We start from the raw sequence: 16,380 nt of genomic DNA, 5'->3' as shown, positions 1-16,380 counted from the left end.
CGTGAAGCATGATGGGAATCGTAGTAGGAAAGAGTCTGGGCGCGTCGAGTGGTTTGTTCCGTGGAGCCTCCGAGAAAAGCACGCGAAGCACAGGGTTCTGCGAGGAGAGCGACTCAGAGCAGTCTGGGAATTGTAGTCCAGTTGGCTTAGCCGGAGATTCGGGGTGAGCGCCGAGGTTCCGGGAAGGGGCTGAACAGGTCTGAAAAGAGGTAGGTGCGGCGAGTCGCGCGGCTACGGACGGAACTCGGGGAGTGAATAGACGGCTTCCGGGGCCTGCTGTCGCTCCGGGTCCTGCGAGGGGCTTTAAGTCCTACTGGAGCGAAGGACCGTGTTGCCATGGAAACCCTCGCTCTGGACCAGCGAGTGCGGCCTTGGAGCTGCGGGGGTGCTCTTCTCTTCCGCTGTCAGGAAGTTCTCTCGGCGGTTTCTTCTGAGCTGGCTGGGTTTTCGGTGGATTTGGGCAGTGGCGAGAGAATAAGTTCGAAGAGCCCTCTAGCGCCAAAGGAAAATAAAGACCTGGCGGAGGAGCCAAGGCCTGATTTTGCTGTCTTCAGCCCGGTCTGTCTTACTTCGAGTGAGATGATGAATGTGAGGCGTCAGGTAAACTGCACGCCAGCAACTCTGCACAGCCCCGTGTGCGCTGGGTGCTGGGGCATCAGAGATGGACAAGACAAGGTTTTGTCCCCGTGTCGGGGGTGGAGATGGTCAAAATATTGGTGTTTCCCGAGCTGGACAGAGCCCCCTACCCTCCCCGAGGACAATTACAATAATAATGCCTGTTTATTGAGCGTTTACTAAATGCCAGGTTATGTTACAGGAATTTACGCTGCAATACGACATTCAGTCCATACAACAATAGAGTACAGGTACAGACGAGGAAACCATGATCTAGTGAAAGGTGAAGCTGATGGTCCAAGATCAGTGGCGATGGGATTAGAATCTGTGCCCTCTGCCCTTTCGCCTCCAGAACAAGCACTTTTACCCATTACTCTATACTGCTCCCTAGTGGCGATCTTTTCATAGTTTGCAGAAAAGTTAAAATGTATCACAGTTTCTTTTTTTCCCTTTTTAAAAATAATTAATTATTTTTTGGCTGCGTTGGGTCTTCGTTGCTGGGCGGGCTTTCTCTAGTTGCGGCGAGCAGGGCCTACTTTTCGTCGTGGTGCGTGGGCTTCTCATTGAGGTGGCTTCTCTTGTTGCAGAGCTCAGGCTCTAGGCGCGTGGGCTTCAGTTGTTGTGACACGTGGGCTCAGTAGTTGTGGCGCACAGGTTTAGTTGCTCCGTAGCATGTGGGATCTTCCCGGACCAGGGATCAAACCCGTGTCCCCTGCATTGGCAGGCAGATTCTTAACCACTGCACCACGAGGGAAGTCCCTGTTTTTTCTTTTAAGCAATCTCTCCCCTTGAAACTTTGGCTTCCTCTACCTTTTGTCTACTTTGGAATCAAGATAGTATCTGTATCAATTTACATTCCCCACCAACAGTGCAGCACTATTAAAATAGCCAGGACATGGAAACAACCTAAGTGTCCATCGACAGATGAATGGATAAAGAAGATGTTGTAAATATATATAATGGAATATTACTCGGCCATAAAAAGAAATGAAATTGGGTCATTTGTAGAGATGTGGATGGACCTAGAGTCTGTCATACAGAGTGAAGTAAGTCAGAAAGAGAAAAACAAATATCGTATATTAACGCATATATGTGGAATCTAGAAAAATGGTACAGATGAACCTATTTGCAGGGCAAGAATAGAAAGGCAAACGTAGAGAACGGACGTGTGGACATGGCGGGGAAGGAGAGGGTGGGATGAATTGGGAGATTAGGTTTGACATAAATACACTACCATGTGTAAAATAGATAGCTAGTGGGAACCTGCTGTATAGCACAGGGAACTCAGTTCCGTGCTCTGTGATGGCCTAGTTGGGTGGATGGGGGGGAGGGAGGTCTAAGAGGGAGGGGTTGTGTGTATGCGAATGGCTGAGTCACTTCGCTGTGCGGCAGAAACTAACACAACATTGTAAAGCAATTATACTCCAATAAAAAAATAATAAAAGAAAAAAAAGATAGTATCTGATTTAGTACAAAGCAATTTGAAATGTAATGTGCCATTGTTTCGTGTTGATAACATCACTTGTATCTGTCCCAAGCTTCATGGTAGAAGGAGGAGACATTTCTTCCTTTGTATACTTCACAGTCCCTAGCTATATCCTAGATACATGTAATAATAATTTATATCTGTACATATTTTAAAGGAGGCTTCACTTACATCATTTTCATTTAATCCTCACCATGTGACCTATATATAATTTTCCCAGGAGGCTGACTTTTGTTTTTGGTTGCTCTGCTGCGGCATGCGGGATCTTAGTTCCCTGGAGAGGGATCAGACCCGTGCCCCCTTCAGCAGAAGAAGAGTGTAGCCAGTTTATTCAACAGAACATTTAATGGCTGGTTATTGCAGACATTCTCTACTGGACGCTGTGAGAATATAAAGATGATGCCATCAACAGCTTTTAAACTCAGTTGGGGAGTTTTATTTTCTTCTAAAAAAACCCAGCTCTTCTTTTTTTTTTTTTTTTAAAGCATAAGCATTACTTTGGGTTTTCAGATTCTAGAGTGTTCTCTTGAGCTTCTGTGCATACTTGTTCTCTCTGCCTGGGATGCCTTTAATCCTCTCTGCCTGCCCTTCACAAGGCAACTAAGACATCATCTCCTCCAGGAAGTCTTCCACATCCCTGTTCACCCCACTGGATTGTGTGTCTGTGTGATGCCATTGCATTACCCTCATCAGAGTTCTAATTACAGTATGCTGCAATTTTCCATTTATGTGTTTGTTTTCCCCACAGACTGTGACTATGCCTCTTAACTCTGTAGCTGGAGCATAAGAACTGTTTGTTTCATGAATGACCTATCCATTTAGGACCTATTTAGACCCTGAGGATAACCCTGTGAATTGGTGAGTTAGAGGGAGTTTTCATAAGACTTAGTAAACTGATTTTAGCATTCGGGAGTGATCACAAATCTCTCATAATTCCCACATACTGTTGATCAAATTTAATGGTTTGTATACTCTCTACTAACTGTACCGAATTAAAATGTGATATTTTAACGTTATTCTCTTAGCTAAAATATTTCTTTGTGAATGGAGCATGAGATTAAAGTGATTGTTGCCTAGAATCCTCTTTTACAGGCAGCTTGCTATTTTAAGTTCTGGAAGAAAGAGCTTTTGAGAATTACAGAGTGGTGGATCTCCATCACGTAATAAAAATGTAATAATGATACACGTAAAGACTTAGAAGTCAATGTGTGAATCCAAATGAGTCTTTTGTATCGCCATTTGTTTTAGTGTGCCTGCTTACAAATTGAACATATTTGTAGCTGAGATTTATCCCTTCCAATTTTTCCTCCTCTCTGCCATTTTTAACAGCTGATAGTTCACTGGGTCTGTCCCTTAATGTTGGTTTCATTATGCTGAGACGAAAACCAACCCGTCTGGAGCTGAAGCTTGATGACATTGAGGAGTTTGAAAGCATTCGAAAGGACCTGGAGGTAAGAGTGCAACTTTCAAACCGTTAGGAATATTTAAAACAATAACTCTAACTTTTGGACTCCAGATTCTTATACCAACAGCTTATTCGAAATCTCTATTTGGATGCTTTACAGGCATCTTAAACATAATGTATTAGTTTCCTGTGGCTGCTGTAACAAATTACCACAAACTTGGTGGTTTAAAGCAACAGATATTTATGCTTTCACAGTTCTGTAGGCCAGAAATCTGAAATTGGTATCACTGATCCAAAATCAGGATGTCAGCAGGACCACGCTCCATCCAGAGGCTCTAGGGAAGAATCTATTCCTTGACTATTGCAGTATTTGGTGGCTGCTGGCATTCCTTGACTTGTGGCCATATCACTCCAGTGTCTGCCTCCGTGATCACACTGCCTTCTCCTCTTCTGTCTGTGAAGTCTCCCTCTGCCCCCTCTTATAAGGATACCTGTGTTGGCATTAAGGGCCCACCCAGATAATCCAGGATAATGACCACATCACAGCATCCTTAATTTAATCACATCTGCAAAGACCCTTTTCACATACAGGGCAACAATTACAGTATCCAAGGATTAGGACCTGATAGCTTTGGAGGTCATTATTCAGCATACTATACTTAACATGTTAAAACAAAAAACTCTTGATTTCTTCCTCAAACGAGTTTCACCTCAGAGTTCCCTATGTCAGTATCTAAGTAGTTGCTCAAGCCAGAAACCTAAGAGTCAATCTTGAGTTCTCCCTTTCCCTCACCTTTTATATTCAATCTGTCCATAAATCCTTCGGCTCTACCTCCAGAATATTTCTAGAATCTACCCATACCTTTTCATCTCCACCATTAGAACCGTAGTCCAAATAACCATCAACTAACTCTGTACAATTTCAGTAGCATCCCAAGTTGTCTCTCTACTTCCTTTTTTTTTTTTTTTTTTCGGTACGCGGGCCTCTCACTGTCGTGGCCTCTCCCGTTGCGGAGCACAGGGTCCGGACACGCAGGCTCAGTGGCCATGGCTCATGGGCCCAGCCGCTCCATGGCATGCGGGATCTTCCCGGACCGGGGCACAAGCCCGTGTCCCCTGCATTGGCCGGCGGACTCTCAACCACTGCGCCACCAGGGAAGCCCTCTAATTCCATTTTTGTGTCTTCAATCCATTCTCCATCAGGTGTCTAGAATGATCTTTAAAAAATTTCAGATCATGTCATTCTCATGCTTAAAACTCCTCAGTGGTTTCCTGCACTTGGAATAAAACCTCAGTTCCTTTTCATGGCCTACAAGCTTTTAAATGTTCTTTCTCCTTCTGTCACTCTTTGCCTTGCCTTCTGTACCCTAGGCACATTGGTTTTCTTTTATTTCCTTGAATATGCCAAACTATTTATAACTCATGGCCTTTGCACATATTATTTTCCTCTGCCTGGAGTGCTTCCTGTTTCTTCGTGTCTCAGTTTGAATGTCACTTCCTCAGTCTGAAAGGCCTCTTCTGACCCTATCCAACTTAGGTGTATCATTCCTACCCATGCTGCCTTCATCTCATTAGGGTCTCTCAAAGCACTTTATTCTTTTATTTCATACCACTTATTCTAATTTACAATGATTTGTTTGTTTATTGTAAAATCATTTATATTAGGAACCCTGATTGTAGAAATCATGTCTGTCTTCTCCACCGTTGAGTTCCCAGCATCTAGTACATAGTAGGAGTTCAATATGTATTTTTTAAAATTAATTAATTAATTAATTAATTAATTTACTTTTGGCTGCACTGGGTCTTTGTTGCTGCGCACGGGCTTTCTCTAGTTGCGGCAAGCAGGGACCACAGTGAGAAGCGGTGCGCGGGCTTCTCACTGAGGTGGCCTCTCTTGTTGCAGAGCAAAGGCTCCAGGCGCGTGGGCTTCAGTAGTTGTGGCATGCGGGCTCAGTAGTTGTGGCTCGCGGACTCTAGAGCATGGGCTCAGTAGTTGTGGCACACGGGCCTAGTTGCTCCATGGCATGTGGGATCCTCCCGGACCAGGGCTTGAACCTGTGTCCCCTGCATTGGCAGGTGGATTCTTAACCACTGCGCCACCAGGGAAGCCCCAATATGTTTTTTTTTTTTTTTTTTGCGTTATGCGGGCCCCTCACCGTTGTGGCCTCTCCTGTTGCGGAGCACAGGCTCCGGACGCGCAGGCTTAGCGGCCATGGCTCACGGCCCAGCCGCTCTGCGGCATGCGGGATCTTCCTGGACCGGGGTACGAACCTGTGTCCCCTGCATCGGCAGGCAGACCCCCAACCACTGCGCCACCAGGGAAGCCCCCCAATATGTATTTTTAAGTATAGCCTTACGCCACGGTATTAGATGTCCATTGATAAGACTTAAATTCTTTTTTTGGCCTTCAGAATAAAGTCCAAATTCCTTAGGATGTCATGTAAGGCCCTTTGTGATCTGGTCCTTGGTCATCTCTCCACTTTATCTTCCACTGCTGAGCTATCTTTAATCTCACTGCCTATGCACACTCTGCTCTTTTCTTGAAGTGCCCTTTATGGTTCAAAACTTCAATTGTAATGAGTCTCATAAAGTGTTAGTCTTATACCAAACTTTGACTCTGCAGAGTCAGCTCACTATTGAGTTACTTTTTTTTTTAATTGAAGTAATTTTTATGACTGAGTAGTATTCCATTGTGTGTATGTGTGTGTGTGTGTATATATATATACACCACATTTTCTTTTTTTTTTTGCGGTACGCGGGCCTCTCACTGTTGTGGCCTCTCCCGTTGCGGAGCACAGGCTCCGGATGCACAGCCTCAGCGGCCATGGCTCACGGGCACAGCCACTCCACGGCATGTGGGATCCTCCCAGACCGGGGCACGAACCCGTGTCCCCTGCCTCGGCAGGCGGACTCTCAACCACTGCACCACCAGGGAAGCCCTAAACACCACATTTTCTTTATCCATTCATCTGTCAAGGGACACTTACGTTTCCATATGTTGGCTATTGTAAATAATGCTGCGATAAACATGGTGGTGCACTTACCCTTTTGAATTAGTGTTTTCTTTGGATATATACCCAGGAGTGGAATTGCTGGATTATACGGTAGTTCTACTCTTTATTTTTTGAGAAACCTCCATACAATTTTCCACAGTGGCTGCACCAGTTTACATTCTCACCAACACTGTGTGAAGATTTCCTTTTCTCCATATCCTCTCCAACACTCATTATTTCTTGTCTTTTTGATAATAGCCATTCTAATGGGCATGAGGTGATATTTCATTTGTGGTTTTGATTTGCATTTCCCTGATAATTAGTGATGTTGAACATCTTTTCATATGCCTGTTGTCCATCTGTATGTCTTCTTTGGAAAAATGGTTATTCAGATTCTTGGGTTGTCTGTTTTTTTGCTGTTGAGTTGTATGAGTTCTTTATATATTTTGGGTATTAGCCCTTATCAGATAAATTGTTTGCAAATATCTTTTCCCATTTGATAGGCTGTCTTTTCATTTTGTTGATGGTTTCGTTTGCTGAGCAGAAGCTTTTTAGTTTGATATAGTCCCATTTGTTTATTTTTGCTTTTGTTTCCCTTGCCTGAGGAGACATACTCAGAAAGATACTGCTAAGACCAATGTCAAATAGCATACTGCCTATGTTTTCTTCTAGGAGTTTTATGGTTTCAGGTCTTACATTCAAGTCTTTAATCCATTTTGAGTTAATTTTTGTGTATGGTGTAAGATAGCGGTCTAGCTTCATTGTTTTGCATGTGGCTGTTCAGTTTTCTCAACAGCATTTATTGAAGAGACTGTCCTTTCTCCATTGTATGTTCTTTGCTACTTTGTCATAAATCTATTATCCATATGTGTGAGGGTTTATTTCTGGGCTCTTAGTTCTGTTCCATTGATCTGTGTGTCTCTTTTTCTGCTAATACTGTGCTGTTTTGATTACTGTGGCTTTGTAGTAGAATTTGAAATCAGGGAGTGTGATACCTCCAGCTTTGGTTTTTTTTTTCCAAGATTGCTTTGGCTACTCGGGGTTTTCTGTGGTCCCATACAAATTTTAGGAATTTTTGTTCTATTTCTGTGAAAAATGTTGTTGGGATTTTGATGGAGATTGCATTGAATCTGTAGATTGCTTTAGGTAGTTATAGACATTTTAACTGTTAATTCTTCCTATCCATGAGCATGGAATACCTTTTCATTCTTTTGTATCTTCTTCAGTTTCTTTCAACAATCTCTCATAGTTTTAAGTGTACAGGTCTTTTCACCTTCTTAAATTTATTTCTTGGTATACGTTTATTCCTAGGTATTTTTGTTGTTTTTAGTCTTTCTACTAAAGGCAGTTATCCAATGGGTTTCACCCATTTTAGAGCAACTTAGGAGAGAGGGATAGTTTTTGCCCTGCACTAAAATAAAAACAGTAGAAAACTGGTATTTTATTTGTTACTGAAATTAGTTTGATTACATTTTGATGACTCTGGTTTTTTTTTTGGCTGCGTTGGTCTTCGTTGCTGCGCACGGGCTTTCTCTAGCTGCGGCAAGCGGGGGCTCCTCTTTCTTGCGTGCACGGGCTTCTCATTGTCATGGCTTCTCTTGTTGCGGAGCATGGGCTCTGGGCGCATGGGCTTCAGTAGTTGTGGCACGTGGGCTCAGTAGTTGTGGCTCACGGGCTCTAGAGCGCAGGCTCAGTAGTTGTGGTGCATGGGCTTAGTTGCTCCGTGGCATGTGGGATCTTCCCGGACCAGGGCTTGAACCTGCGTACCCTGCATTGGCAGGCGGATTCTTAACTGCTGAGCCACCAGGGAAGCCCTGACTCTGGATTTTGAAACAGTCAGCAGTTGTTCATAGTGGGAAGCCTTTTAAATGATTTCATTCTACTTGGATATTCCGACTTTCTCATGGCTTATAAGATGAAACGATATCATCCTGTGCCTTTTAGAACTTGTTTTCACAAAGGTGTTTGGGGAGAACTTTCTAATGTTATTTATTGGGTAATGTAGCCTAGAGAGTAACTCAGGAAGGTCATTATGTTTGTATATATATAAAAAGTAATACCTCACTTATTCAATATAATGCTTTGACACTGGCATTTAAATGCTCACAGTTCAGCAGTAAGTGGTGAAGAATAGCAGTGATTCCAGAGATTAGTTTAGTGGAGCTATTCTTCTGGTAAGGAACTCTCAGTAGTGGTAGTTGTGGGGTGTTAGTTTTTCTCTTTGAAAATGATCAAACTGAGACACAGACTTTGTGAATTCTGCAGTTACTTGTGGCTTAAGAGCCAAACCTTTTATCTGAAAACAAAATGAATTTCCCAAATCAGGCCTCATGATAAGATAGCACAAAACCTTCTTTTCCTGCGTTACATTTAATCTCATGGTGTCAGCTGAGCTGTTAATTTCTGGTGGTTATTGTTTTACTGGTCGCTTTATTTTTCCATCTCTTGTATGGACTTCCTTCTGTCATAGCCCTGATCACCCTGTGTTGTAATGGTCTATTTACCTGTTTCCCTGTTAGACTGTGACATCCTGGAGGGTAGGGGTTACATCTTTTATCGCTATATCCGTGTATCCCCCTTGTGCCCCTAACCATCTAAACCTAGGATTTCAGTTTATTGTTCTGTAGACCCGAACCCTATCCTTTACCCTGTGCCTAATACATGGTAGATGCTAAATAAATGTTTGTTAATGAATAGAATATTGCCTTAATACTAAAACTTTTATACTTTCAGACCCGTAAGAAACAAAAGGAAGATGTGGATGTTGTAGGAGGCAGTGATGGAGAAGGTGCCATTGGGCTCGGCAGTGACCCCAAGGGCAGGGAACAAATGATTAATGATCGAATTGGTTATAAACCCCAACCCAAGCCCAACAATCGTTCATCTCAATTTGGAAGTTTTGAATTTTAGAGGTGGATTATCTTGTGTGCCAGAGCCCTGGAATGGAGTAAAATGATGGCAGAAATACAAACAAGATTTAGAGAATTGAGTGCTTGCAGTCAAGCCGAATATTTTACGTCCTGCAGAGAGAGATACTTCTGCATGAGATTGCTGATGCTTAACTTTCACTTGGAAAGCTGAAATTCAAACTCTGGTTTGTCTCTGGAAAATCTGACTCGATAAAACTTGTCTGATTTTTGTTTTTAAAAATAAATATATTTTTGGAAAAGTGTGGGACATCCTTAATGAAGTATAATAGCACCGTTAAATTACTACATTTTTCCCATCTTTATTAAAAGACCCTAAACAGAACACTTCCAGTTGATCCCTGTCACTGATTTTTAACTCGTTTATTCAACAAGTATTTATTGAGAGTGCCAGGTACCATTCTAGGCACTTGGTAACATCAGTGAACAAATCAAAGATCCCTGCCCTTGTGGAGATTAGATTCTCATGATTTTGTATAAGCTCGATCAAGTTGTGGATTTCCAGTATCTTTACAGAATGGCTTTGTAACCAGTTTGGGTGTAATTTTGGGAGGACAGGCAGTGGAGTATCAGTATTACCGTCATTCCAGTTTTCCTTCCTTTCCCAAATCGCCTAAGTTTTTCTGACAAGCCAATCTGCCAGGCAGCTCAGAGGCTAATTTAGAATCATGTCTTATTGTTTTCACTGTTTAATTCAACTGCTGGGAACTGCTAACTGTGGTAGCAAGAACCTCTGGAATCATCAGTTCCAAAAAGACCTGTTAGCAGGATTTTACCCAGCCTTTCTGGGGCAGCTTAAGTCTGGGAAGTAAGAATGTGGGAGAGAGGCAGGAATAGAGGAGGATGTATAGTTTCCCTTCTTCCTCCAACCATTCTTACAAAACCTCTGTTCTTCCAGTTTTATCTGGGATCTCCCATTCATTTATCTTAATCTTGAAAACACAGCAAGAATGGGTTCCAGATAAGGAAATTGAGTTTGATTATTTTGAATCCTACAAAATTCAGTCTGGAAGGGCAAAAGAAAAAAAGAAAAGGATCAAACAAGACTGCTTCAACATGTCACTGTGACTTCCCAGCATGAACAGGCACAGAAGCATGAAAACATGGTGCCTCCTGATACCAATACTCAAGAGGAATCTGGGTGGAAGACACTGTACCAAGTGCTTTATGCAGATTATCTCATTTATTTTTTATTTTCTTTTAGATTATCTCATTTAATCTTTAACTCTTACAAGGTGAGTACTTTAACCTAATTTTATAAAGGCAAAACTAATTCTCAGCTGTTAGGGGATAGAGCTGAGATTTGAACCTGGGCAGAATGATTTTTGAACCTGCGCTTCTAAACCTCCTTGCTACACTGCTTTCCTGGTCTCCCACTAGTAGGTCTCACTCCCTCGGGGTAGAGTGAGAGGTTGCTGTTTCAGTTCTCAGGAAATATCCATGCTATTTTATTTATAAAGAATGAGGCAATTACCAGATTAGTAATAAATCTGAGCAGCTATAAATCTTTTTATTTTTTTGGCCGTGCCACGCGGCACGTGGGATCTTAGTTCCCCAACCAGGGATCGAACCCGTGCCCCCTGCAGTGGAAATGCAGAGTACTAACTACTGGACCACCAGGGAATTCCCTGTAAATCTTTTTGACACCACTGAAATCACATGTATCGATTCTTTATTTCTTAGGTCCTAGTGTTCATTTCTGGGTTGCCCAAACCCAAGAAGATGGTCAAGTGCTTGTGAAGAGATACCAACTGCAGCCAGAAGCACGTACCTTTCATTTTCCTGAAAGCTGGCGTGACAATAATCAGGAGATTAATTCAAATAGGTACTATTATTGCCTTTTTATAAATGAGAAAAACTAAGGCTTAGGGATTATTAAAATAACTTGCCTAAGGTCACACTTCTAGGAAGTGGTGGAGCTACGAGTCAAAGCCAGGTGTACCTGACTCCAAAGCCCATGTTCATCACACTACAGTCTAGGAGTGGTGCTGAATGGCAAGATGCCCATCTGGGGGCCAACAGGAAAGGCACAAAACACCACCATTCTGGCAGAAAGCAGACAGGCAGGGCCAACTCCTAGGCTCTCACCTGACAGCATAAACACAGGGAAGCGATTATATGACAAGTTCGCTTTTAAATTCAGGAATCCTTGGTATACTGAGATACTGCAGCTTCATGAAGACCCTGTCTCCTGTGCAAAAGGTCATGTAGATCTTCTGGCATGTTCAAGGCTTGTCATGTAGAGTAGGAGAGTAGGAGGAGAGTGAGATGAAAACATAAAGGGATCACGCCACCTAAAAGATGGACATCTGAAAAACTGATGATAATGACCAGACTCCATGTGAACAATGATGAGACCACTTACTCTGATATCACTCTGGGGAGAAGACATGCATAGAATCACAAAATCAAAATATTTATTTGTTCTTTTGCACATGACACTGTTAAAACATTCCTACTACAGCAATACTGCCCTCCAGGAGCTTACAATCTAAAACAGTCAACATTAATTGTAGACCCAATGATTAAGGCATATATGAGATGCGGACTCTGTATCTTTAGGTGTATCTTCTGAAGGAAGCAGCTGGAGAGGGCAGGATCAACATTAAATGACATGAAAGTGTACTCCCTGCTAACTCCCTTTCCAGCTTCTACAAGGAACCCTTGTGGCTAGAACCCAAAACCAGTACCCCACAGCCTAAAAGGGAATTCCAGACAACCCTACCATAGAAGTAGTGAAGAAACCTTCATCTCTAATTCCCTGGTGGACAGAGAGGACTCTGCTTGTGGGCAGTGTGGGGCTGAGTGTTCTTCCAGCATAGATTGGAGACGGCACCTAAGATGCTGTAACTTCGTGGATGGTACCAGGTAGCCCCTTACTCAGCCTTATAGAAATTCCAGTGGGACAGTTGCTCCTCAAAGTGTGCTTAGGGTCTCTATCAAGTTTTACAACTTCTGCTTGGTATCTATATCCACATCTACTGCACAGCATTATCCACTGCATCAGGAGGGTGAGGGAGATTTAATAAACCAGACACATGGGATAAAAAACTAAAAGAAACGGAAAAGGAGAGCAGAATAAGGGGCCAAAGATATGGGGATACAGCTTCTAATAGTTGTGAACAGGAGGAAGAGAAATTTGGATTCAAAAGGAACAAAGAAGTCAGGCACTAAATTCTAAATGAACAGGGTTACAGAAATGAAAGTCAACAAGATCATTATATTATCACGATCCAAGAGCTCAAGAAAGATAGAATTTAAGCTTTACTTTCTTTTTTTCCTCGCTAGTTTCTTCCTTTGGCAACCTAGCTCAAGATCACTACAATTCAGGTTTTACATGAGACTCTATCTTGAATACCTGAAGACTTATCCCAAACTGATGTTTCTCTCCCGAGAGTTTGAAATTCACAGCATTTTGTCTAAACTGGCCTTGATTTTTCTTACCTTACTGATAAGGTCCTGTTCCTGAAAGGGCGTTTTATAACAGATCATGTCAAGGTTTCTAGAGAGTACCCAGATCACTACTAAACATTGATTTCTCAGGGTTTTATTATTCCTTGGCTTCTGAGGCAATAACAGGCTATTTGTACCTTAATGTTGGATTTTTATCAGTACCTGTCATTCCCTTTACTTATGCTAAGTATCAGCACTACAAGGGGTTGGAATGAGAGAAAAACATAAAACTCTAAATGTTGGTTCTTAGATTTTAAGCTCGATCCAGTAAGCTCATAACCCTCTCTTGGTTCAAAGCCACGGAAGTACACATTTCTCGCCCTCCAATATTTAACTGGCACCAACAGAGAAAGTACAAACTTCAAAACCACAAGAGGCCAACAGGATAGCTGTGTTTTGTCTCTCCTGCCCTGAGGCACAACTGGAGTCTAGCACCAAGGAGGGCAGGATTTAATAGACCAGCACAGGAAGAGTCACTTTACAGAGGTAGGTTGGACTGGGAACAAGACTGCGGTGTAGACTAACAACAGAATAAAAATCCAATGTGATTCTTACTGAGGAAAGTATTTTTGGCCACTTGTGATCTAATTAAGTCCCCCCGAGAGTAACAAAGATGGTCATGCAGAGAGTGAGGCTCTGCCTGGTGTGGGCGTGGATGCCCATCAGCCGACCACACCCTAGGCCTCTCCAAAGAGAGGGCTGGGCTTTTGCCCCTCCAGCCCATGACTGGCTCATTTACATTGCAGATCAAAGATTCTCAACCTTCAAGCCATTTCCAAGAAATTACAGATCTTTAAGAATAAGGACTAGTGATTTCACACATGCTAATAAAAGTTACTTTGGCTACAGCCCTTTGTGCTTGTGTGCCTGGGCACAAAAACACAGTTGGGGCTGAATAAATGTTTGTGGAATGATTAAGTATTGACCAGCAGCATTTAGTACATGAGTTAAGCCCAGAAACACCACCAACTGATAGCAAGTCAAATTCCTGTGCCCAGTACCAGGTAGCTCACCCACCAGGTGATACTCCCTCAGTTTAAAGCAGAGATGCTCAAAGTGTGGTCCCCTGATCATCAGTAGGCACATCACCTGGGAGCTTGTTAAATATACCAATTTGGGGGCTCTGGTCGAGGCCCAGCAATCAGGGCTTTAACAAGCTCTCCAGGTGATTCTGATGCATGCTGAAGTTTGAAAACCACTGGTTTAGAGGCAGACACATGAAAACAATAATGGGAGAAAATTATTTAAACGCTTACTTCAGTTGTGACATACGAAGGTACCAAGTCAAAGTAAAATGTCAATGGTTTCATTTTAAAATATCTATTTTCTCAAATTGATTGTCATCTTTTTTTTTTTGATTGACAAGTTCATTCTAATCAAAATGTTAAGTGGGAACACAAGTTGATGAGTCAGCCCCCCAAGAATGCACACTCCTGCAAGGTCTGGGCCTGTATTTATACAGTCTCAAACCATCTCTCTGCCCCCTACAGAGATTTCAGTGCAACACTTCACACCTAGGGAAAGGCACAATCTGTCTCCCACTCATTGAGTCCAAAGACTAGAACGTATTTTTAAATGTTAAGTTTGGGTTCTGGGCTTAGCTGGGCAAGGCTTTTCCTCACCTGCCATCAATCCTGGCTAAAGTTAATCCATTTCCATCACTGACCCAGGAAAAACCCACCAAATTCACAAACTGTTAAAAAATAAGAACAGAAGACTAAAAAAGGAAGCAGGTGATCAAGCCATCGAATAGAAAGCTACCTGGATTAGATAAGAACATATAATTTGGATCTAAGATAACGGGGGAAGAGAGGACATCTCATGGGTGGCTTCACCTCAAGAGAAATGGGAAACTCAGCTCATTAGGGAAAAAAGGCAGGGAGATTACTACTTTAGCTCAGAGACTGTAAGCTAAACCTCTGTTGAGCAGGCGTGTGTGCATGTGTGCGTGCGTGTGTGTAAGGAGATAAGGAGTAAGAAGAGGAGATTGGAATCCTGTCTTCCAGTCTTGAACTGCTTTCCACTGCAATCGATAAGGCCACACCATAGCGTTAGACGTTAATGGCAATGTTCTGTGATGTCCACTACCACTGCCTTCTTCCAGCTGAAGAGAAAGTACCCCATGCCAGCCCCTGCCGCTACAGCAATGCAGAGGTACCCGTTGTAGGTCATGAAGATGAGCATGAGGAAGTAGCTGATGACCACCTGGATGATGTGCAGCACTGTTTGCAGAAGGTGAGGAAAGCTCAGCATCTGTTGCCTGGAGAGTAAACAGGGACACAACAGTCAGGGCCCCAGGCGTGTTCAGGCAGCTCTGCATGCAGATCAGGAGAAAGGGGCAACAGTTGTAGTCACGAGCTCAGCTTGAGCTGGACTCTCTCACAGCCACCCTGGCAACTCACGGGTACTTGTGTCTCTGCAGGTTGTTTATTGTCCTTGGAAATGAAACATGATAGGGTTGTGAGGTTAATAAGCATCGGCCAGATATGATTATATGGCAGCAGGAGGAATGCTCTTCAGGAGGAGGGGAGAGGAAGGAGGAGTAAGCTGACTTACCTCCACCTTGGATACTGAAAGGGATGACCCACATCCTCCCATACTTATTTGCCTGAACTTTCTCAGGCCTTCCACCTTTGCAGAGTTCATACTCTAAAAAATTGGAAATAGAGGACTTCCCTGGTGGCGCAGTGGTTAAGAACCCGCCTGCCAGTGTAGGGGACACGGGTTCGAGCCCTGGTCCAGGAAGATCCCACATGCTGTGGAGCAACGAAGCCCATGCGCCGTAACTACTGAGCCTGCACGCCACAACTACTGGAGCCCGAGCACCCTAGAGCAGGCGCGCCACAACTCCTGAGCCCACGTGCTGTAGCTACTGAAAGCCGTGCGCCTAGAGCCCGTGCTCCACAACAAGAGAAGCCACTGCAATGAGAAGGCCGCGCACCGCAACAAAGAGTAGCCCCTGCTTGCCGCAACTAGAGAAAGCCAGCATGGAGCAACGAAGACCCAACGCAGCCAAAAAAAAAAAATTGGAAATAGAGTTGAGGGTTGGGTGGTACAGTAGAAAGTTTTTAATTAGGGATCAGGAGACCTGGCTGTTTATCCCCTTTGTCACTTACTCGTTCTCTCACCTTAGTTAAGTCACAATGCTTGGCCCTCAATAAGCCCAATCACTGGTACAATTGGAATAAATAATATTGTGCTTACTTGAGAGCAGGACATTGGTCTATAGGATTCCTTGAATTCCAGTTTAGCTTTAAGACCTACATTTCTATTATAACTAAATCTTAAGCATTTGCCAATCTGTGGGAAAAACCAATAGTCATCCATATACTTGCTTAGGTGGAATACAGACATTAATACAGTCTTACATTGTAACAAAATGAGACTAGAGCTGGGCAGGCACAACTTTTTATAGAAAGGAATGAATTGGATTCTGCCATTCTTCTATACCCTGACCTGAAATTTCTTAACTTTATTATTATTTTGGCTAATATGTTAAAA

General features: G+C 43.0%; 2 protein-coding genes across 6 annotated transcripts in view; one reads left to right on the top strand and one right to left on the bottom strand.

Annotated features, from left to right (window-relative positions):
• Nucleotides 1-33: 33 nt before the first annotated feature.
• On the top strand, nucleotides 34-9,671 carry CDC26 (cell division cycle 26). 2 transcript variants are annotated; one of them, XM_004269322.3, is made up of 4 exons: nucleotides 34-209; nucleotides 2,850-2,959; nucleotides 3,431-3,552; nucleotides 9,233-9,671. In XM_004269322.3, exons 3-4 carry the CDS (start codon nucleotides 3,472-3,474, stop codon nucleotides 9,407-9,409), a joined length of 258 nt encoding a protein of 85 aa, XP_004269370.1. In that variant the 5' UTR covers nucleotides 34-209; nucleotides 2,850-2,959; nucleotides 3,431-3,471; the 3' UTR covers nucleotides 9,410-9,671. The 2 variants fall into 2 exon arrangements, with proteins under 2 accessions (XP_004269370.1, XP_033283306.1); XM_033427415.2 differs by having other exon boundaries at nucleotides 37-163.
• A 2,150-nt stretch (nucleotides 9,672-11,821) lies between these two features.
• SLC31A1 (solute carrier family 31 member 1) overlaps nucleotides 11,822-16,380 on the bottom strand; it is a 28,236-nt gene continuing 23,677 nt past the window's right edge. For all 4 annotated transcript variants that reach the window (XM_004269323.4, XM_033427413.2, XM_033427412.2 and 1 more), the window contains one exon: nucleotides 11,822-15,139. In XM_004269323.4, coding sequence (XP_004269371.1) covers nucleotides 14,938-15,139 — 202 coding nt within the window. In that variant the 3' untranslated portion in view covers nucleotides 11,822-14,937. The remainder of the gene's footprint in view (nucleotides 15,140-16,380) is intronic.

This window comes from Orcinus orca, chromosome 6, assembly GCF_937001465.1.
Source record: "Orcinus orca chromosome 6, mOrcOrc1.1, whole genome shotgun sequence".
NCBI lineage: Eukaryota > Metazoa > Chordata > Mammalia > Artiodactyla > Delphinidae > Orcinus > Orcinus orca.
The sequence above is the reverse complement of the archived record's forward strand: the minus strand, read 5'-3'. Positions and strand labels throughout refer to the sequence as shown.

What these genes read in the sequence shown, in the direction of transcription:
- CDC26 (XM_004269322.3), top strand. Translation starts at nt 3,472, where the DNA reads ATGCTGAGACGAAAACCAACCCGTCTGGAGCTGAAGCTTGATGACATT. An exon ending in GCATTCGAAAGGACCTGGAG is followed by an intron (nt 3,553 to 9,232) that starts GTAAGAGTGCAA and finishes TTATACTTTCAG; the next exon opens with ACCCGTAAGAAACAAAAGGA.